General features: G+C 38.8%; 1 protein-coding gene across 1 annotated transcript; it reads right to left on the bottom strand.

The window, feature by feature from the left end:
• Positions 1 to 997: 997 nt before the first annotated feature.
• On the bottom strand, positions 998 to 22,709 carry LOC140228577 (TBC1 domain family member 15-like). The gene is made up of 15 exons (XM_072308808.1): positions 22,644 to 22,709; positions 19,817 to 19,912; positions 19,099 to 19,219; positions 17,614 to 17,851; positions 14,857 to 14,968; positions 14,405 to 14,599; positions 13,667 to 13,795; positions 11,993 to 12,096; positions 11,335 to 11,429; positions 9,911 to 10,027; positions 8,745 to 8,851; positions 7,650 to 7,749; positions 6,791 to 6,888; positions 5,832 to 5,948; positions 998 to 5,382 (listed from the first exon to the last, which is right to left on the bottom strand). The coding sequence occupies exons 1-15, from the start codon at positions 22,677 to 22,679 to the stop codon at positions 5,164 to 5,166; spliced, it is 1,884 nt and encodes a 627-aa protein (XP_072164909.1). The 5' UTR covers positions 22,680 to 22,709; the 3' UTR covers positions 998 to 5,163.
• Between the last annotated feature and the right edge of the window lie 1,404 nt (positions 22,710 to 24,113).

The raw sequence follows: 24,113 nt of genomic DNA, 5'->3' as shown, positions 1-24,113 counted from the left end.
CTTTTCTCTCGGGGGGATTTTTCAGTGGCTACTATAGACAGGTGGTCGCTATAGACAGGTGGCTGCTAAGGCAGGTTTGACTGTAGTTGATTTATTGAAATAGCAATAAAGGTAATGAAAATACACTACGCAATGACAATATTTTGTGATGATCATTGACATAAGAATCAAGAGAGAGAGAGAGGGAGAGAGAGAAAATCAATAATGGAAGGAATTAAATGAAAAGAAGTTTTGGTGCCACCATCGCTGGATGAGAAGACTACTACAGTTTGTGATGTCACACATGAAGAATGATATGAAGAAAATATTAAGAAAATTCCAACATATTTTTGCATTTCTAGCATTATGAAAGAGCACTTGACTTGCCTCTTTCAGAAAGCAGGGGGAGTAATGTTACCATATGCCAGCAACAGGTTGCCTGTCTATTTTCATCATAAAATGAAATTTTGTTACATTTTCTCTGTATTTTCTTTACAGCTTTTCATACATTTAATTACATCACAAATTGTACTTATCTTTTCATCCAGTGATGGCTGCACCAAAATTGTAAAAATTCATAACTTTTGAATGGATTGTCAAACTGGGACTGGGTTCTTCCTCACTGTCATTTCCCTAAATACTGTCCGGTACACAGCATATTTTCTAACGGTGTGTCCGTAGTATATTCCGTAGTATATAGGTGTAAGATTATAGAATTACAACTGTGGTGTAGAAATGGGGGGAGGGGTTTATAAAGATTAGCATCTTGGTGACTTGGGAGATTAGGAGTTACAGACTTATATTTTGACAGCTTCAAGTTATTTTTTATTTCTTTTTATTTTTTTTTGTTTTGCCAGGAAAATACAGCAAAGCATTTGAATACTTTTGCTGGAGCGCAAACAAAATGAAATTCCACTGAATGGTAACATACCCAGATAGCAATCTAAGCAGCCATTCTAAGCATTCACAAAACATCAGGGGTTTTCAATCACACAAGGCATAAGCGGCTATATGCGGCATATATAGTACATATTTATTTCTCTGTTGCACAGATATCTCGCTGCTTTCTAACGTATATATTACATTTGTACAACGGCTTACGATGTTGCTTATAAAGGCTAGACATTGATGACAAACGATGTTGCTTTAATATAAAGGATAGACATTGGCAATGGAAAAAAAATACAAAAATAGTTTATAACATTTCAGAGAACCGATTGAAAATATGTACCTGGTATAAAGATATGATCATCTACATGTACATGCTACGAGCAAAGCTTTGCTCTAACTCAACGAGATCCTTAAAAAAAAAAAGAAGAAGATAATTTCAATCAACACCAGAGACTACAAAAACAAGATAAACTCACATTTTTAATTGATGGTTACAATGAAAGCTAAGGTGACATCTTTTAGGTTGCATTGAAACATTTAGCAGGCCATGGATTGCAAAGTCTCCTCCACTAATACAAAAGCTTTGTAATAGCAGACAGAAAACTGGCTCAGAAGTGTTGAAGTGCAGAATCAGTAGACATTAATTTAGGTTTGCTTCTCTAAGACATGCAAAGCAGCAAGTACTGATGCCTAATTTGTCTGTCATCATGGGCTAGTATGGCCCATTTTCAAAAGCAAATTTATTGTATGTACTCCATTTAGTATCGTATCACAGACATCTGGCGGATGTAGGACTAGAATTCATCAGTATGGAACACCATTGGTCAAAACATGCCACGTTGCACAAAGTCCACAAAATCTGCTGCCAGGCACATCGTCAAAATTCATTTCACAAAAAGAAAGACCATTGCTGCTAAAGTTGCAACACAGTGATCCATGGTTCCATAGAAATAGACAGAGCCAGATGTACACTACACTTGGCTGTGAGGGCTCACTTGATAATGCTTTACACCGAAGGGCTCATTTGGTTACATGTTACACCAGACGTTCATCCAAAGCCTGCAGAGAACACACAAGGCAAACTGGACCTGAAGTATCCCACGAATCTAGCAGTGAAACATTCTTGAGAATTTTGTGCGTACTGCTTCTTTTTTTCCCCTTTCTTTCTGTTAAGGGGGGGGGGGAATAAGAAATACTTGGGATTAATACTTCCATCAAAATGTGAGGTTTTGCTGGGTGATGTAAAGTGATTTGATCTTTCATCTCGTGTTGAAGTGAACCGTCTCAAATTACAAATCCCAAACCACCCCCCCCCCCCCATTTTGAACAAGAGGGGCAATTATCACATGCAACGTTTGAACCACATATAACCTTCGTCCAATATTTGAGCACACAGGCCACAGGCATTCTCCTGCGAATCGCTCCCCTGCAAGAAAATTACCAAAGAAGTAGAGCTCAGTACAATGTGCAATTTGTTCCAACTCTCACAAGACCAAAACTCTGCATCATAAATCCACAGCTATTGCACAATGTACCCTTGTCTTTAACAATGTAAGGGTTGAGAAATTAACCTTTTAAAAAAAAAAAAAATCAAAGATCGTCTTACTAGTATGAACACAACAAAGATGAATTTATTAAGTCTAGCACATTGTCAAACTTGTCCGCTAAGAGTAAGCTCTGTGTATTTTCCACATGAAAAGTAGTATTCCACACATCTTCCCCAATAACAAAAACAAAAAATATGAAATGCATTTGCCCAGTCAATCAAATTTACACTACAATGTGCCATGTTTCAACAGACATGACCTACAGTATTGTATATGGACATCCCCTACCACAAGTCCTCTACGTAAAATTTCAGCCAAGAATCAATTTTCCCCCCTTTTCACATGGAAGCCGAAGTTACATGACAAGTACAAATCTTGTGTTATCATACCTCCTAGCTTTCTACACACAACACTATGCAAATCAAATAAACCTGATATTCAGTACAAGGCTTGTTCTTTTTGTTGTGATTTTTGTCTGTTTGAACTTCTTCCCCAATTCTTTCATTCACCCGTTTTGCTGTTGGTGTTATATATGTCCCTTTTGGTTTCTTCTCTTTCCTGTTTCTTTTCTTCACCTTTTTTTTTTATATATTTTTTTCTTTTACCAAGAGTGCTTCCCATGCATTTCATAAAGTAGATTCCAAATCAGACCTTGACATTTCTATTCATATACTATGCTATCCCCATTTTCTATTCCTGTCTTTACTACCAATCTGATGCACAATCAGTGTAAATACGTTTGACACATTTGCATACAATTGCCAGCTAGACATCACTCATATGGAACAGCTGGTAAGAGTTAAAATTGAACAATTTCTGGTCCAGACGGATTTGAAGGGTGCACTTGCACTTTTCTGTGCCTATGAATAACAAGACAACTTGTATTGGATGAGCATTTACATGTACTTGTTGTACATGTACAGATATCTGATTTAGATGAAGATTTCACAGGTACTGCAATCGTTTCTACTGGAAGCTTTATAATGGGCATGGTAACTTTGTTGCTGATACATACACACACATAAATTGATGCACGGCTCTGTGTATACATGTCGGTCATTACTTGAGTTGCTCACATTGCAGAAATCCCATTCGATTTGAGCACATCCCTCTTTTTCTTCCAGGTATGCAACTTGCTGGTACATTCAACAGCACCAGCGCTTTTGAAGCACTTCTGATTGTAATAAATTATGCATGTCACAAAAGGTGACACAATCGTACCAACAAAGCAAAAACACCATAATAGACAGGACAGTGGTAAAATCTTAATGGAACTACACAGCCTGGTGACACAAACGCTCCTCCGCTGCTCAGAGCTACTACGTTCCACCCATTTCAAGTACTGAATACTTACTTACTTGAGTGAAAAGAGAGAAAATCAAACCATCTGCTCACACATGCCAACATCGGATTTACAGAAAAGGGATATGGTAGAAAGGTTTAATTCTTCTACAGAGCACTGAGCACAGCTTTGTGAGCTAGTGAATGCCTCTCTTTCCAGCAGTAAGACAAGAGCTATTAATTTGCTAAGCAAGCGTCGCAGTTTACACTACACACCAAGACTGGAGATTATCACAAACTTGAGTTAACATTCATACAAAGAGTGAATTTCATGTGAGCATTAGCTGTATGATTGGCTTTCAATAGTAAACAGCTGCACTAGCTGTATGATTGGCTTTCAATAGTAAACACACAAGTCACACGAGAGTTGTCACTTTTGCCCTTAACGACAGAATGTGGTAGAACTACAAATTGTTTTAGCCTGATAAACTGTTCCATGTCCGCAGTAATCCATCAATATCACGCGTTGATTAATGGAATGTACTAATAAACTCAGATGAGCAGATGTCATGACACTTCCAGCATTCCACAAGATAACTGGTGTAATCATGAGTATGTGGCATCACTTTTGACCCACGCCAAGAGATCATATCAATTCTAAATTTGAATTTACATCCAAGCGATTGTTCACACATTGCGGTATTTGCCCAGGCATGTAGTGTTCAGTGACATATATTTAATCCAATGCATTCAATAGCCATTAAGACTTGTGGACTGCAAGAATACAGGCACACAGCTACACATATTTGTTACTTTGACAGGAAGTATTCAAATGAAAAATCACTCATTTGAACCATCCGGATATGAATTTCAAGCAGCTTCAGACATTTTCTTCTGTTTGTTCTGAATATGCAGAATCATCATTTTTTATGTATTGTTCAGCCAACAACTACATGCAAAAATATAAAACGGGGGACGGGGGAATGCAGATGCTTTCTCATGATGGCTGTCTTGGGTAAAATGTATGATGATGTGCACATACGATATTTGAAATCTAAGGGAGCAGGGAATTATTGTGGGGGAAACGAATTAGAGTTGAAGACCACACAGTAACAAAGTAAGAGTTCAAATCGCCGATCTAGTCCTGTCAGTGTCTGCCTGGGAAGAAGGAGGCAAGATAATCAGAGTCACTACGAAGCAGGCGGGCCCCAAGCTTCTTCCATTCAGCTTGCTCACAAGGCTGCCGACATTCATGCATCAAACTCGGGCAGGTTTCGATATTAAAGCTATCGAGGAGATGCATGTGGAGTACATGTACCTCAATATGCAACAGCAAGCCCCACATCGAGCTTTTGAATTCTTTCGTCATGGCTTTTAGACATAAGTTTATTTCTTCAGGAAATAACCTCTTGTAGAATCGGGGAGACTTGACAGCACTGCACTCGTCCTCCTTGACCTCGGGGGATTACTGTGGACTCGGGTCCCCGTCTCCCAGCACCTCGATGCTGCTGTCTGAACACTCCGAGGTGGCCTCGTCGCCGGCGCCCCTTCCCCTGTCCGCCAGGCCGATGATCTCGCGTATCGACGAGGGGAGGTCCTCGCACTGCGAGAGTTGCAGGTAGATGCCTTCCGCCTTCTTCAGGATGTCGTCGACGTCGATCTTGAGTGCAAGCTCATTGATGTGCTGGAAATTGAGAGAAGAACAAGACAGGTTTTCAAAATCTATCTCTTCTTTATGAACACCAAACAATGAACTTGTCATATTACATACCTATATGAAACGAAGTATTCCTCTGCCATAGGGCAACGTAATAAGAAACATAAATATGGAACAACACAGATTTCAATACCTAGGGGCTATTCACCTGTGTGCAAGTATGAAATGATATCATTCAAAGGCTCCTTCAACTCCAATTCTTTCCAACAATAAAAGATCAGGACCCCAATAGAGCTATTCTACAACCAGCACAATCACGTCATCAAACAAATCATTTTAAGCCAGTCTAATCAATGCTCTGGATTCATATATCATGTCTAGACACAAGTGACGTGTAACATACTTGATACATGTATACCATTAATGAGCTTCACGTTGTATAAATACTGCCATCTGTGGCCGAGCCAAGCACTCACCTTGAGGATGTCATTGAAGTCATAGTCTTCCCTCTCCATCACATCCTTCTCACCATTCAAGATGGCCACACAGAGGAGGAGGTGGAAGTTCTTGCATGGCAGCTGGGTCCACATGACCTGGAGGATGGGAACAAGGGTACACCTTTCACATGACTTACTTAATCTCCTCCTTCATTATCATTTGAACACAGTAGAAGCCAGTAATGGGAATAACAGTATTTTGAATGTGTCAGCTTCAATCATACAACCGGAAAATGCAAATTAAACCTTGCCTGAAAAAAAAAAAGCACTCCTGTAAAACCAGAATTTTTTGCATATATGAGTGTTTTGCGAATTCTGTGTGTAGCCAAGATTCATGAAAGTAAAATGCATGCGATAGTTTTTGTTTACACAATGCACTGGATGCCAGTGGCAATTCTTGAAAGTTTCACGCCACGATAAAAGGCTGTCTGCTCCAATTCACAAAAGTTTCATCCTGCAAATGTTTCTGGATTTACAATATATTAAATGCAAACTAGATCTTGTCTTAAAAAAACAACAACAACAACAACCCAAACACTTATTTTCATATCAACATAAGTCAACGTTGAGTTAAATTTTCATATCTGCTCAGAACAAGCAGATGATTGTATGGTATTGCTGTTTCTATTTCATACAATTAAGGTTCACAACACAGGAATATAATGTCAGCTACATGATCATGACAACAACGATAACAATGATCATGACAATGATGATGATGATCATCATCATAACAATAACAACAACAATAATGATAATAGCTGAAAGAGAAACACTTGTGTGTAAACCATCCCAATGCAAATTCTTTTCACAGCACTTCACAGATAGGTGGTTGAAAAATCAATTAAATGATCAAAATATGATAAACGAAATATTCCCCTAATGCCACATATCCTTCTCAAACAGAATGCACTGAATAAATGGAAGAGTGCACTCACCTCCCACAGTCTCATGATGTCATCCATGGAAAACTCCCTCTTGAAATGGATCAGCATCCAACGGAAGCAGAAGTACAGGTTGCTGCTCTCCTTCGATTCTGCCCCGCCGAGAATAAAAACAAGAGAGAGATACCAATATACACCCATTGACTGAATATTTCCTATCGATTCAAAATGAGCAAAGCAAGGAAACTTGGACGTGTGATTAAAAAAAAACAGAATGACATACACCCATTGGCTGAATATTTCCTGTCGATATGAAATGAACAAAGTAAATAAACTTGGGCATGTGATTAAAAAAAATTAAAAAAAACAGAATGATGTCACTTTTTACTGCACGAAATCTCAGGTAGGAGCGAGTCATCTGATTCTTTATCTTTTTTGCCCAATGACAGTCTTTCTACAGATCTCTGTAATCATAATTCATGACAGAAATGGCTGCTGCGTGACATGGCAATGAAACAACAAATGTCTTGACCTACATACAAGCAAGACAATCTTTGTGTTGACCACAACCTCTGGTATACTTACAAACATTTCCCCATGTGAAACTCTACATAATTGAGGTATTCCGGATAGAGAACATTCTGCATAAAGCAAAGAAGCAAATGCACACTGCATTGTGAAAAATAACTTTATCAAAAAACAAACAAACAAATCAAGAAATTCCAATATTGTACAATGGTTCTGGTAGACGGTACAGCTGCAGTTGTGTTCATTAATACCCCTGTTGAGGTTAAGGTGCAGTTGCGCTGCTCTTTTTGTCACTATCATAGTCATGGCAGTTGTTATAGCTGTCACAAAAGTGAAAATTGGTTTAAAAGAAAATAGCTTGGGACCTCCACAATGCAATACTCACGCAGGTAGCTGTAGAACTTGGGTTCAATGACCTGGAGGAGAGTGTTGAGCTGAATTAGCTGTTTCTTCATGCACTCTTGCTCCATGTCAAAGTTCATGCACTGCACATCAAGAAGAATAATTTAGTGGAGAAAGTAAGACAATGAAATTCAGAGAAAATGAGGTTCGCGTTGATTTTGATTGTTTGTGTTGTGAAGTTGCTGACTTTGCTTCCTATTCCCAAATCATATACTTGTAGTATGAATACAGATAAAATTTGGAAACACAGAGCATATATTATACCAGTTGAAAATTTCTACACAAACTTCTTATCTGTTCCAATTAACATAATCATATCATAACACAATCATGGAGGTTATGTAATCAAACAGGGTATGTTGAAGTGCATGACATAATCTTGTCGCACACAACCAATACTCCATAAATTTTGGTAAGTTCTAGTACACTGGGCAAAAACTAGCATCAATAGAAATGGTATTGTCATGCACAACAAATGATAATCATCGCTGTGACTTTCTATTATCAAGCTCACGAGTTCTATCTTATTGAGACAGTTTGGATTTCATGGTATAGCAATTGACATTTGTGACTGCTAAGCTCAAAATCTACAAAAAATAGGTCAATATGAAATATCACTTTTTCCACTTGATTTTAAAGAGTACACTCTAAGCTTTATGACATGTTAAGATTGGACCATCTTAACCCATTCAAAAACTGGTTGAAATAAGAGAAAGTTAGGAGACACAGATTCAAAGAAAAGGGAGAAAAGAGGATTCAAAGATTTTGGTAGGGTATTAAAATCAATAAACACATGCAATATTTCCCAGTGAAAGCAGCACCTGATAAAGAAAAAAGAAAAAAAAAATATGGTCCAGAAAAACTGCCAATATCTTGGTTTCAGTTTCATTTTAAGCTGCCAAATTTTTGAAGGTACATAGAGTAAAGATTACTCTCCCAGGTAAGACAAACGTAACAAATTTGAGTCGGTGGACCCTAATTACTCGTTTTGGTCGGTTACAGAGAATCCTAATCGGCAACTTTTTGTGAGTTTTGACCTGAGTGGTCACATCTGCGAAAGTCTGGCTATCATACTCACAATTTCGAGGTCGTCTAGAAGACCACACAGACACCAGAAGGCCTCCACCTCGTCCTCCATGACAATGAGGATCGGTGACAGCAGGTCACTCATCCCTTGGACGTAGCCTGGAGTGGTCAGAGACAAGATGAGAGTCACAACAAAACCTTTTTTTCAACAGAGGAGCTGCTTGAGCTCTGTGGGCAGATACATTACACAAGTCAGACTAAAGCCTTCCATAGGGGTGTATGTTCTCGACATTTTTTTTTTTTTTTGTGTGTGTGTGTGTAAAAGACCTAGTAAACGCGAACACTATGCTATATATTTTGCTGTGTTCCAATTTTACAAGTCGACTGATATTCCCCAAATTAACAACTAACACAAATTTGTACCCAAGTATTATCTCCACGGTGGGATATTGCTAATCTTTCTCTTGAAAAGAGATAGTACATATTACATATTTCTTGTTCAAATACTGTGGTTTTCGATTGCCAGTTCAAACACTTGCAACAGATTGTCTTGTAAGCCTCCATTACCGAAATTTCACAGTATATACAGTAGTTCCTGGCCAATTCACACACATAAACATACTTTGTGTTTCATCTGCACAAGGTATTTCTTTTGATTTACAATTCAATAAAGATGTTTCACCACATAGCTAGCTATCATTAACTAATGTGTCAAGTGTCATGGAATAGTAAAATGGGCTAAATTTTATGACACTGGGAAGTATTTCAAATTGGTATTTTCTGAATAACATGAAATGATGGTATACACCACATGCTTATGAAACAGTCACTGTAGCTGATTGTGGATGCATGAAATTATTCATTCTGAGAATTTTGAGAACAACTTTAGTCCTCTGCACTTCAATGGAATGACCCAATCCCAGCACCCTGAATTTGTGGATTACATAGCATTGTATATGACAATGAAGTCCATGAAATATGTCATGAGACTTCAAAACAAATTTCTCATCAGACTGCTTTCTCATTATTTCAACTTCCTACGATGACCACTACCACCACTGAAGAATACTGCTATAAATGAAACAGTCCAACCCCCACATTACTGTGCAATGACTTTCATCTGCAGCTATGTGTGGAAATTGTATTACCCTTATCAGTACCAGACAATTAGGTGTCATGTGATGATAAACCAATCACATGATCATGCTACGGACTCACCCAGGTCAAAGTTGTACATGCAGTAGGTCATGAGGATGGAGTGCAGGGTATCCAAGTGTGAGTTGGATTCCCCCTCAAAGTATGGATGAATCCTGTCGGTACGTAGCACGTCTTTCTCTGTAATGAACAACGCACAAATGTCATATGACCGTAAGTTCATGTTCCCGATGGAAATATTATAAATCATCAGCTGTAGTATACGGTATCCAGGGTTGCACACTTTCCCATTTTTACCATTTTTTTTACTGGTTCATTCCCGAAAAGGTTACTGGTCCAACAGTGTTTTTTACTGGTCAGGGACCATCGGACCAGTACCAGTGTGCAGCGTTACGGTATAATGCTACTACATGTGCTGAAAAGGATAAATATTGAATGACCCCAGTGGTTGGTGATGTACAGGTGGAGTATTTTTAGAAAGCACTGACATGCGCCAAGATACACTTACGCCCGAATTCACGTAGGTGGTACAAATGAAACCATGGTTTAAACCATGTGGACAAAAACCATGGAGCACCAAGTGTCGTACGGAATATTTCGTTATGAAATTGGTCATTTCGTCGACAAAATGACCGTTTCATTAACAAAATTATCATTTCGTGGACGAAATGTTCATTTAGTTACAAAATAATCATTTTATTGACGAAATGACTGATTTTGTAACGAAATATTCCATAAGACACTTGGCGCTCCATGGTTTTTGTCCATGGTCTAAACGATGGTTTCATTTGTATCATCTTCGTGAATTTGGGCCTTATTAATCAGTCAAATACCTCTCATATGACTACAGCCCTGATTTAGCTGGTCAAATGAAGGTGAGCTGTGTATGAAGAACTATTTCAATTTTCACAGCTGTGTCTGACTGAAACAATGAAAACATAATCCAGGAGCCTTTATCATTTCCATCTCTACAAAATCCCCTATCCTCAATATGTTAAATACACTGCTTCCTTTAATATTTTATGTGGTGTTTCTGTAATACTGACTAAAGCTGAGATCAATTGGAATTTTCATACCACAAAATCTTTGTCTTTCCATGTCATTTTCAAGGTCACATCACCAGATAACCATGGTAAATGTTATATTTCCAAATGATTCATGAGCTAATTGTGAATATGTTACCACTGAAATGTCATATCCTCCATCTGTTCTTTAAATCTATGTGTGCATACAACAGTGAAGCCAATGTGAAATCAAATACCCAGGTCAATAAGACGTGCAGTATCAAAATAAAATTAGTTCAGACCACTTAATTTGATTGAAATTACAAAGAACAAAATAATCAGACGAAAAATTCAACAATTCCCTTTCGCTTCTTCTTCTTTTTTTTTCTTTTTGGCAATACATTTGCACACAGGGAAATGGTCTTGAATGAAAATTATCCCATTCCTGTTGAGCAAGATGTGGCTGTTGTTATGGCGACTCACCTATGATACTCTTTCTGTCTCTAAGCATGGCAAACCTCCTCTCCTGGGCCTCCGTTACTGTCTTCCATTGTGCTTTCATGCAGAAATACTCATCCCTGCAAACATGACAAAGAAAAAGGAGAGAAAGAAAGATTGTTTTACGTGTCACTCAAAATGTCACTGCATGAAGATGTGGATTACTGCATTGAGGGATTTTTGGCAGTTACTGCACAGTGTATAAAATAGCAGTGACTATGTATCACTTTTCAAGGAATAGAGGAGCAATTGTTACTTTGGGATCCCTCTACTTAATCTTACCCTAAAATTATCTTCAATCCTGAAGCTTTCACTCTACATGAGTATTTGGGTGGGACTGCAAGGGCCATGTCTGTCTCCTTTCTCAAACAGCACAGAATGAAATAATTGATACTTTCAGACACGGACCTACTGTTACGCACTCCAGTCTTGTCTATCTAAACAAAGACTGGTATGTGACCACATTTTCCTAAATCTATTTGAACAAATTAGGGGGAAACAAATTATTGAATTTCTGTCATCTGCAGAGACCTCTTTTGGTCAATATTTTGTGGGTTAACTGGAAAAACAGATCATTTTATAAGTTTCCAAAAAACAACCCATCACATCAAAAAGGCAACGCTAGCTGAAGATGCTGACTCACTCTTTCTTCCTCCGAAGGCTCTGCCTCTCCTTGGACGTGGAGTTCCATGGGTAATACCTCAGCAGGAACTTCCATGCTTCCTTTCGCAGTGACGGGACGAGACCCTGGGAATAGGAAACAGAAAAAGGAGATGCACAGCGTCACTCATGTAATCACCATGACATGTCCCAGCTCTCGCCATAAAAAATTGATACATGATGTGGAAGAATTTATGAGGTAGACATGTCATCACCGCATCAAATTTGCAAATGTGACTCTGGCCAGTATCAAGGTTGCATGACAGCTTACAAAGCTGGAATAGGTCACACCTCTTGTTACATTTGTCCCATTTTCATACATATCTCCCTGCTCTGTTTGTGTGGATATTGCATATACTAGTCAATGTACCCGTGGAGTGCCAGAAATCCTCTATGGGGATTCCCCCACAAATGGTCAAGGTCACTGGGTCAATGGAGGTCAAATAACTGTTTTGCGCTACTGTAAAAGTGGATATTTTCGCGCAACTAATTTTTCGCGCTAGGCCGGGTCAGAAGAGTTTCGCGTGTTTTTAATTCCGCAGAATCAAGACATCACGCACAGGAACGTATGGCAAGCAAAAATATTCGCGTGTTTTTATTTTCGCGCTAGTTTCTGGTTGCGCGAAATGCGCGAAAATTTCAACACCGCGAAAATTTCCACTTTTACAGTACTCCTTGGTCCGATCTTGGCCAAACTTGCTGGAAGCTAAGAAGGCGTACACCTGGGAATCCCCATATGAGTAGGACTACATAGCGCCCTCTATCGGGTGTCTGATTATATTTCTGGGGGAATCCCCGTATAAGTAGGCCTACATAGCGCCCTCTATCGGGTGTTTGATAATTGCAGCTGACGAAGATTAGAAGTTACTCGACCTTTGACCCCAGAGACCTTGACCTTGTCAAAAATGAACCCCTCAAGGGCAATTTCGTGGTCAACCTGCATCCACCCACTAAGTTTGATGGAGATCGGACCAAGGACCTGGGAGGAGCAGAGGAACAAACAGACAGATAGACAGACAAACGTTGCTCAAATTATAGTATGATGTCATATACTAGTATTTTGCAATTTGGTACGTGGGAGATAATTTTTGAATTCGTACTTGAGACACATCAGTGAGAGTTTGAGGAAAATCGGACAATCCATTCAAAAGTTATGAATTTTTGAAATTTCTGCTCAGTCATGGCTGGATGAGAAGACTACTATAGCTTCTGATGTCACATGTGTACAACGATATAAAGAAAGAATAAAGAAAATTCAACATATTTTCACTTTTCTCACATCACAAAAGACAATAGACTTCTCTCTTTCAGAAGGTAGGGTGAATAATATTACCCTTAACATACGTCAGTAACAAATCGAAGAAATGTGCACTTTATTCAAAAAGTAAAGTTTTGTGAAATTCTATTCATTTTCCTTATATCACTGTACGCATGTGACATCATACACTGTAGTCTTCTCATCCAGCAGTGACTGCGCAGATACTTAAAAAATTCATAACTTTTGAACGGATTGTCCGATTTTCCCCAAACTTTCACCGATGTGTTCTACTAATATTGTTGCCTTCACTCAATCCACATGTATATGATGGTGGACTTGTCCTTTAAGATAAATTTAAACAATATGTGGACTTCCTCTGTAAGTAATGACCCTCCTCACCCCTCCAAATATCCTCTGTGTGATGGTCTTGACATTTGTAATCCTGCCCTCTTTGTCCATGAAGCTGTTCCACTCCAGTAGGTCGACAGGTTTCTGGCGCTCCACCTCTGGTCTGGGGCATAGCCGAATCTGATGAGACGATAACAGCAAAGAAGACGCATCACAGCATACAGAAAATACGACACAAAGAGGACTTGCAAATGATGTTGACAAACATTTTTGACAACTTATTTCTTTCTCACAATAACTGTCTAAACTACATACAGAAAATATGCCATATATGAAGTCACTTGGTTTCATTTTTCTTTTGTAATGGGAACACCAAGTCTAAGAAATGCCATGACTTGTTTTGAGATATCCAGTAACAGTTGGTATGTATACCTGTGGAATAAGACTTTTATGTGCAACCTTGGCAAGATGTGCTGGTCTAAATTGTGCCATTTCAGTTACCACAGATATTCTTCTTTCAGAAAGTCTATCATACGATGAAACTTATCATCATAGTCATCTGCATGTGAGGGAGGGGGGGGGGGGGATTCAATTCACTGCCCACTCAGAATGTTAACAAATTTACACTGACAATTCAAAATCTCTGGCTACAAATGTCTACAACAATTCATCTGCTTCACACAATGACAATTCTCTGGTCACAGGCATAGCAAAGGATCAATGGTTACACTTGCGGCCAACCCAACTCCCTCCTCATCACACCGGGATTCCAGTCACCGACACCCTTACCTGGGATTGCGAGATGAGTTCGTAGCCCTGCTCCGCCTGGAGGTTGACACTCAGCCCCTCTAGGTCTGGCATCAGTTCCCCGTACTCGTCCGCTGGCCGCATGGTGTTCGTCGGCATCAGGAGGGCATCCTTCAGAAAGTTGGTGACCTTGGAGAAGCCACCCATTGTCATGGATACGGGATCTTTCACAAATTTCTGGATACCAGAAAACAATAATCGAACACTGACAAAAGTTATTTCTGCTGAACATTAACTAATTGCATGCCTGTTTAGGAATGAAGCAGAAGCATTAACACATCATTCCTTTGCAATGAATAAAAGAAAGCAGTGGTCACAAGAAACATACTAAATTTCATGAGTAACTCTCTTGAACTATATAAAGCAAAGCAGACTAATTTGATGGAATGTACAGCAACTGCACAAACTTTTTTCCCAAGAAACTGGAGACTTACAGAAACATAGCGTGACGATGTCTCTCCCAGGATCTGCAGTTCATTGAATGATCGTGAGAGGGCGGCCGTGTCATTTGGCGTCACGATGTAGAGTCTTGTGTCATTTGGGGATCTGGAACATAAGAAATGGAACTAAATGCATTGCAGACCTTCATTACAAGCACAACTTAGTGTTGGGCAGACCATAATTTCTGACATTAGGGGTCTACAATTTCACAGAAAATTTACCAATGGTTACACTAAAAGATATAATCATTGCTTCCTGCTTGTTTGATTTCCTGTACAGGCGCGGTGGAGCACCCCAATTATCTCGCAGAAATCCATCGGCAGCCGAGCCTCATTTGCATAAAGTAAACAACATGTACTCACGTAGTTGAGAAAAAGTAAACAACTTCTCAAGCTAATAACAATTAAAGGAAACCTATTTTCGGATTAAAATTAAGTTACTTTGAATTTGAAAACATGTCCAAATATGTACATATCGTCTGTTGAGAATGAGAAGGGTGTTAAGTGGTCTTGAACACTATGGGTTTTGTGGCAACTTAACGCCCTTATCATTCTCAACCGACGATATAACATATTAAAGGATTTGACAATGATAAAATGTGAAATTTTAGCGAAAACCTGGCGAGCAAAATTACCAAAAATATGCCTCGAAAATCATCCTAAAATTCACGAAGTGTGATTGTGGAACCAAAGCGCCATTCGAACAAAGTACACCGAAATTTATTTATCTGCTTGCATTTTAAATGTCATACCGTAATATTCCCGGCCATGGTTGTGTCGGAAAAAAACAGAAGGTGATGTCAAAAATGACACGAACGCAAAGCGTACAGGTCGGTCCCATGTATATATAATCGCGTGACTGTAACGTTGCATGTCACAGCACACACAACGCTTTGCTGCATGCAGCATGCGCGGCAGCAGCTCAGCAGTCACCGCCGTGCGACACTCAGCAAAATTGACTGCGTCACATGCAAACCAACAATGAGCACGAAATCCTGAATCTCACGTAACACGCATGCCCAATATTACGGGAAAAGAAATGACGTCAATGTTTTCAATTGTTTCACTGACTACAATTTTCTATTCCAAACCCTGTAGAAACAAATTGATTTCTCAAAAAGTACAGGTGGAACCAAGCGAAAACTTTCACCATATATGGATTGAGGCATGATAAACTTATGTTGCCAATTTCGGACACATTGGAGCCCGGCCATAGTCCAGTCGGAAAAAAACAGAGAGCATGTTTGGCAAGAGGTGATTTTCAAAACGCTTTATATCTCAAGTTCTAGTGCAGCAAATTTCATAATTTTTTCATCAAAAGGAAGGTTTTTAAAAACTTAGATAGTGTGGGAAGTTTGAGTTTACTAGCGGCACGCATAGCGGCACAAGGAGAAGGTAAAGATTTGACTTTTTCATGCACACAGTTTCGGGCAGCCGTGGATGCCCGTTGGGAATTCAAATAGAACGGGGCGATAATGAGATGCAAATTGGGGTGCTCCACCATGCCTGTGTATTCTGTGAACAAGCAGGGGGTAACTAAAAATACATGCGTGCATGTGTGTGTATATGTGTACCGTGTTGCGTTCACTATTCAAGGCTAACACAATCCATCATGTAACGATACTCTCATTTCCTCATTTTCAGCTACATAAACAAAACAACTGATAGGAGGATCATTTCCTGCACCCAATGATTGGAAAGATACCATCGAATTTCTCATGATATCCATCAGCAATTATTCTGCATTTCTACTGTACATGTAAATACATCTCTTCTAATAATGACCAATCAAGCTTACACAGATGCATTGTTTTTTGGGGGGTTTGGGTTTTTTTTTTAAAAACACAAGTTACAATTTTTCAGACACACATCTTCCTTTTCTTTTATAGTAATGGCCCAATTTCATGTTCATTGTTCAACATTTTTTATCAACAGTAATGCAAACTTTGACCTTTGGCCTTTCACTCCGGTCATTTCAAGCGGATATTTTGCTTAAAATTGAGGCTTTCTACCATATCATAAAATCACCAATAATGGAGAATCCTTGTTGAAGTTATGACTGGAAAGTGATTTTTTTTTTTTTTTTTTTGATAGCCAAAGTTCTCCTTAAGGATTCTTCTGAGTTCCAATCAATGCACAGTGTACACTTCAAGCAGCATGTCTATGCCATGTACCATGTAATACATCATAGCTTTTTTTTTTTCCATCACAAGTTCTGGGGAATATGTGCATACTGATAATTAACCAAAAAACAAACAAACAAACAAACACACACACACATACATGTACACATACACATACACCATGCACACACAAGAAAATACCTACCTTCTGTCACACACATTTCCATTTGTCTCGAAACTCCCCTACAACTGACACACTTGAATATTACAATCACTCTTCCAGATTCTTTCTCTTAAAGACCCGGCAAAGTGGGGATACAGTGAAGTGGGAAGGCTGGCCCCGCATGGATGTATTCGAGAATCCCTGTAACAAATTGTATATGGCCTTATCACCGATCTCTGTGTAAGTGCACACACAGCAAAAGAATTTTGACTGGAGTTTATGATTACCGATGAGCAAACACTTTGATGCACATACACTTGTATATTCGCTGCTTGACGCTATTTTTGTTTTTTAAATGTACCCCAGTGCGCAGTGAATGAATCAGGCCACCCATGAATCCCCACATTACCGGATCTACAGCTTTCCAATAGTTGGTTCAGGCAAATAAAAACAACACCCACTCACTTTGTCAGCATGACATATCTCTCTATGGTATGGACTAGGGCTGAGCTGCCGCCATCGTGAAAGTGGAGCGGGGGCATCGCTACGTTGTCCTTGAGGGTGAAGACGAGGTAGGACCAGCCGAGGTTCTGTTTGGATCGCCGGATGGTCTTGACATCAGACAGAGAGAAGCTCATGGCGTACTTGCTCTTGCGAGGAGCCATGGCCCCGGATGTTGGGGGATTCACCACCACGTTCTCATCTTTCAAAAAACAAAATAAAACAATGCAAACAAACCAATAAAACAACGCAAGTGCTTAAATGTGCCTCGTCCATTCGCGTAGAAGAAATTACTGTATACGCCGAATATTTAACGAGGTTTTTATTTTCGCGAATTTCACGAGACACGTGCACTTCGCGAACTTAAAGACAAGCGAAAATATTGACTCTGATCCCGATGTGAATGTGACGTACCCATCTACACTTCTCCATTCAGTACAGCACTCCACGATCGCGAATTTAACTACTCGCGAATTTGTCGGGAATTTGCGATTCGTGAAAATTTAGACTCATGAAATATATGGCATATACAGTAATATTTCCTAACTCCTGGCAGTTCATTGACCCAGCCTATGACCTTTGACCTTGTGGTAACCTTCAACTCCCCAAGGAACATTACCAGCCAAGTTTGGTCACAAACAGACATAGGGATCAAAAGTTATGAGCCATAATCGAAACGCACTGTAAAAACACAACATTGGGCCCTAAAAGTTTGTTGACCCCTGTCTGTGACCTTTGACCTTGTGAAGAACTTCAACCCCCAAAGGGACATCTACCAGCCAAGCTTGGTCACAAACGGACATAGGGATCAAAAGTTATGAGTCATAATCGAAACGCGCCGTAAAAACTTAACATTGGGCCCTAAAAGTTCGTTGACCCCTGCCAGTGATGTTTGACCTTATGGTGACCTTTAACTCCCCATGGGACATCTACCATCCAAGTTTGGTCACAAACAGACACATACATCAAAAACCATGAGCCATAATCGAAATGTGCCGTAAAAACTGAACATTGGGCCGTAAAGTTCATTGACCTCTGTGACCTTTGACCTTGAGGTGTACTTCATGTTTGGTAAAATGTGTAACTTTGCATAACCACTCTTCACTCCAAGTTTGATTGAAATTGAAGTCCTCAGTAGAGAGTTATTCAAGTTTTTGTAGCGTTATGGACAGACGACCAACGGATGGACGACGGACGCCACAGACAATCCCTAAGAAGATTCATCTCATAAGCCAATGGCCGATTAGAATTGCAAAGAAATGGACAAATATGGTGAATATTTTATTTTGGTACATTTGTCATTTCCAGAAACTATGAATTCATTTCAAAACCAGTGAACATAATACCTGTAGAATCACGATGCATCATCAATTATGATACTACTTTCACGTTTTACTGTAAAAATAATCAAATTTCTGTGCTTAGAGTAAAAACTCAAGTTCTACATACCCGCTGCTCGAGTGTCCCGTTGGTAGCTGACCGTGTTGACCATTGTCCAGTCCTGGTCTGGTTGCGGAAGGTTGAAGCCGCCCTCTTGAATGGGGATCCACTCCACATACTCCCCCCGTTTCTGTAAGAGCATATTGTTGCCATCCTGAAAATTTAGTTTGGATGGTCAAGAAAACAAGACGGATTGCCGGACAAGAGGCAAAATCCATGCGGCACACACATTCTATTTCTTTCTCCATGCAGATCATGATGATCACCCAGTGAACAATTACATGATGTACCTTCATGCATAGGGCAGGGCTTTTGAGTCATTCTACAAATTGTATATCAATCAGAGCTGCATAAGTACATTGTCATAGTCCACCACACTGCAAAGGCTTTTCAGAAAGTGGCTTTTAATAAAATGTAGGACAGTCAATTCAAGTAGTGAACTTGCACCACAACATATTAACAAGAACATACAAATCACCAGTTAACTTTTTGTGTGCCACAGTTCTACACATTGATATCACTCTTTCACTTCAAAAATGCCAATGATACCAAAATCATATGGGGATGATGATGATGATGGGGATGATGATGATGATGATAGTTATGACAACAATAATTTATGCTAATGACAAGGATAAAGACTTTTGAAAGATTGTACTTGTCCCTTCTCTCAAATGAGACAAAAATGCCAAAAATTCATCATAAAGCTACACAAAGAATGACAAACCTTTTTAACGAGTTGTACTCTTCCTTCCAGTAGGACATCATCATCGGATTCCCCATGAGTGGTATGAATGAAGACCCCTTTCTGCTGGAACACCACCTGAGAATGCAAAGTATACAAATATTGAGATATAAATAAAAGGTTTAACACAAATCCACAACCTCAGTAAAGAACTAATATTGTATATGTAGCATCACTGGGATTATACATCAATAATGGCTTCCCGATTCATAACAACAAAGCTGTGCCCATGAGATTTCTACATGTAAGCCCTCGCTTTTTGTGTAAAGACATGAACCATCAGACACATCGGTATTGTTTTATGCTGACAGACTCATATATGGTTCTAAAATTTAAAATAGAACTTACACTGCAGTGCAGTGTTTGCTGCAATCGCTGCTGCAGGAATGGAAATTGATTCGTCAACAGCATCATGAAACTTGAGAGGCTTGTTTTCAAGCATCCTATAATCTACACTCAACCACAAAATACAGATATCTCATCAGATGATCACGTTACATACTATACATGTGAGCAGCTTTCATGAATATGCCAAAATGCGGAAGAGTATAAACTCTGCATTCATCATTATCGAGATAGTGATTGCTTAATTTCATGCAAAGGTAATTGTCCTTCTTCCATCTCGTGAGAAACAGACAAGGCTGTTCAACTTTTGCTGCACATATTAGAATATGCAGTCAGTCACCAATGCATCGGTGACTTTGAAATCAAACAGATACAGAATAAAAACTAAATAATTAATGACTAAACACAGCTAGTTCCCTGCATTTACAAGGATTTGTGGTATGGTGATTGTAAAAGTTATGTTTTGGTTTTTTTAATTATCATAACCAGTCATCAATGTATTGGTGACTTTGAAATCAAGCAGAAACACAGTTACAAGAACTAAACACAGCTAGTTTCCTATATTCTTATAGGGATTCATGGTTTGGTCATTATGAGCGTCGCTGTGCAAGAGTGAAGAAACGTCATGTCTTCTCCATATGGCAGAGATGGCATGTCGATATGGTCAGTGCTCAGTACTAATGTACTTTTGTATCCATGTTAATATCTCAAATTTTACCACACCAAATTGCACCAAAATCACAGGAAATACTAAATAGCTTTATATTCCTGATCACTCTCATAAATCTGAACCAGATAGGTTGTCAGGAAGCATTGATATTGATATCGACTTTCATGTTGTCGCTCATAACAACTCACTATCCAAGAACAATCGCCACATACTCTGTCTGCACAATCTGAAACTGAAGTGACAATGTAGCCATCCAACATCATGCAACATATCTTTGAAGTGAAGTCATATGGGAGCAAATAATCAATGTGCATGTACCAGTTCTAGTACAATGATTATGGTAAGTTGAAAGAAGTCGGTTGAGAAATTTGCATATCATGTGTGTCCACATGTCTGCCTCTGCTCTGTCTGTATGCAGGTCTGAGAGTGTCTGTAATTTATGTGTTTGTGTGCGCTCTAGGAATTGAATTTCTTAACCGACTTCTATTCAACTTACCATTAGTCATTTGTACACCGATTTTTAGCTCCCTGTTACATGAAAATTGCAAGATACTGTATGTCACATAATACTAGAATACAAGATGGCCCACTTCAGTTTCAGTCCTCATAGGTACTCGATCGTAGATGCTTAAGATGGAATACAAACAAAATGGGCCCTGAATGGATACTCACACATTTAGACATGCATCACCTCAGTTGACCTTAGGTCACCTTGCAATGAAATGCATGGCGATGATTTAGTCTACTTTGTAAAGTTTACAGGAAGATTCTCACCAAATCAGATTGTGACTCTCTTCAAAACGACCTAAACGAACTGGCATCAAGGTCCAAATGCTGGCTGCTAGACTTCAATGCTGAGAAATGTGTTGTTTTATGCATATACGTGCAGATTTAGCTTACCAGTACTCCCTTAATGGCATTTTAATACCTACAAAAAGTGACTAGCCAAAAACATTTGGGTGTTACTGTAAACAACATCCTCACTCCAGCAAATCATATCCAACAGACAGTCACAAAGGCAAATCAGAAGATTGCCAAGTTTTGACGCTGTTTTACAGGTTTCAGTGAAGTTAAAGTCACCACATTTTACCAATCTATACACTAGTGAGACCAGCATTGGAATATGAATTCAATATGCATTATCAGTTTGGAGTCCTTTTACAAAGAAAGACATTGAAGCATTAAAGAAGGTGCAGATAAGATGCTTAAACAGTACGTTTATGTAGCGACAAAATCAGACTAGAACCTCTTCAGGGGAGAAGAATCAAGACTGATCTTATAAAGATAGGGCCTACCTACAAGTTTCTAAATGGTCATTGGTCATGCATTTATAAAACCACACCATGATATTATATATTTTCTTCTCTACCCCACCCAAAACACTAAATAGTAAACAGGTAAAAGGGCGGGCACCCCTAATACAAGCTTTATCAAAGACGCTACAAAACCCAACTTGCTGGCCACTTCTACTAGAGATCTATAGATCTAGAGTAGTCAAGCAGTGGAACTCCCTCCCATAGAATATTCGTGTCTGCACCCACTGTAATGATGGTAATGACATGTGGTGGCATTCTTCAAGAATAGACCTTCGGCTTCGCATCCTTCGCAGTTATTGACAGATACAACATGAATATAAAGGTACGGGACTATCAGTAGAACCCATTCTACCACACTTTATTCGTACATTTCATTTCCAACACTTAATACAACAATCGTTACCTCCAGCACTTTGTTTCTTCGTAAACGTCTCATCTCTCGTAAAAATTTGTATCGCGTGCCAAGTTGGAAACTTACCTCAGACACAATGTCAGTATTTGCCGGAATTGCCATATCTTCGTAACTCCTTGGACCTCGTAGTGTAAATATAATGACGTATCAACACAAGTTGAACGATGACGTCATGCCTCTGCTGAGGCTGTGTGTGATGTGTGCGCCACATGTCAGCTGATCATGAATACTAGTACTCGTATACTAGTATTTACACAATCTGGATAGGGTGATCAGCCCCCAAGAAACTCTTTTCTCAGAACTCAAACATTCTATCTTGATATTTATGACACTACTTGATAAAAATAAACACAAAACAAGAATGAATCATCTGTGCGAGTACTTGATTCATAATGACAAAACAACAATTAATAAACACTAGGGTAAGCAGAAAAAGAAACAGTAGGCCTAATGATAGTTTTATAAAACATATGTCACAAAGCTATACAGCTTGTGGTATCAGGATGAAAACACAAACAAACGAACAAACAAACAAACAAAAAGATATCTGGAGTGAGCATCTGCATCACTAATCACTGTTGTCTTCACTCACATGACATTCAATTGAAAATGCACGAATCCAAGCAGGTGATTATACATATAGCTCATAATGGCTTCACACTAAAGGTCATATTTCACTCAAATTGTGTCTGCCTAGGCATATATTTGATATCATAAGAGAATAACTTTTCCTCATGAATTGGAAAAGAGAATATAATTTTGACTGCACATGAAAAGTACAAAAAGAATTGAGCAATTTGGAAATTAAGACCCAAAAAAATTCAGTGTTTGGCAAAATAATGAATATACGTAGGCTCTACATAATTAGTTTCCATGTTTTAATTTTATAGTTCAGATTTCAGTGAAAATAAACGGGCATTCTCAAGTGTTTTGCTGCATGCTACTGCAGCTACTACTACTGCAAAAGTGGATATTTCATGAGGTGTGGTTAAAAAAAAAATCAGTACTAATAATGAATGTCAACCTACCACATAACCTGAACAGTCACTATCAAAGTTGAAGTTCCAAAGAGCAATAGGAATTAAGGTACAATGTACTTGTGTGAAACATGTATTTCCATGGGCAGAAACGATTCCCAAATAAGGCACACTTTTCTTTTTTTATTTTGATCTCTTGTCAGGACATAAGAATATTTCTAATCTTTCGAGGATCCTCAAGCAGAAATTGGTCAGGTGACAATTATATTGCCATTTTGAACAAACTTGAACAAACAAAGGAAATTCCAGACCAGTTTAAAGTTAGTCTAAAAAGAAAGAATAAAATTTAATGAGCACAACACCAAATATTTGATCAAAATTGGATGAAAATTATAGTTAAGTTAGGAACTTGTTAAATTTGGCTACATAATACAAACATTTCTTGAACAGTGGATATGAAAATGCAAATAAGTAAGCTTATGATGTCATCACCCCACAAGTTTTTATTGGTCATGTACACACACACACACACACACACAATCATATATATATATATATA

This window comes from Diadema setosum, chromosome 5 (genome assembly GCF_964275005.1).
Source record: "Diadema setosum chromosome 5, eeDiaSeto1, whole genome shotgun sequence".
In the NCBI taxonomy this organism is placed as follows: Eukaryota; Metazoa; Echinodermata; class Echinoidea; order Diadematoida; family Diadematidae; genus Diadema; species Diadema setosum.
Note: the sequence above shows the minus strand (reverse complement) of the source record. Positions and strands in the feature narration are given on the sequence as shown.

What these genes read in the sequence shown, in the direction of transcription:
- LOC140228577 (XM_072308808.1), bottom strand. Translation starts at nt 22,679, where the DNA reads ATGGCAATTCCGGCAAATACTGACATTGTGTCTGAG. An exon ending in GAGTACAACTCGTTAAAAAG is followed by an intron (nt 19,220 to 19,816) that starts GTTTGTCATTCT and finishes ATGCTCTTACAG; the next exon opens with AAACGGGGGGAGTATGTGGA. An exon ending in ACTTCAATGACATCCTCAAG is followed by an intron (nt 5,383 to 5,831) that starts GTGAGTGCTTGG and finishes CTCAATTTCCAG; the next exon opens with CACATCAATGAGCTTGCACT.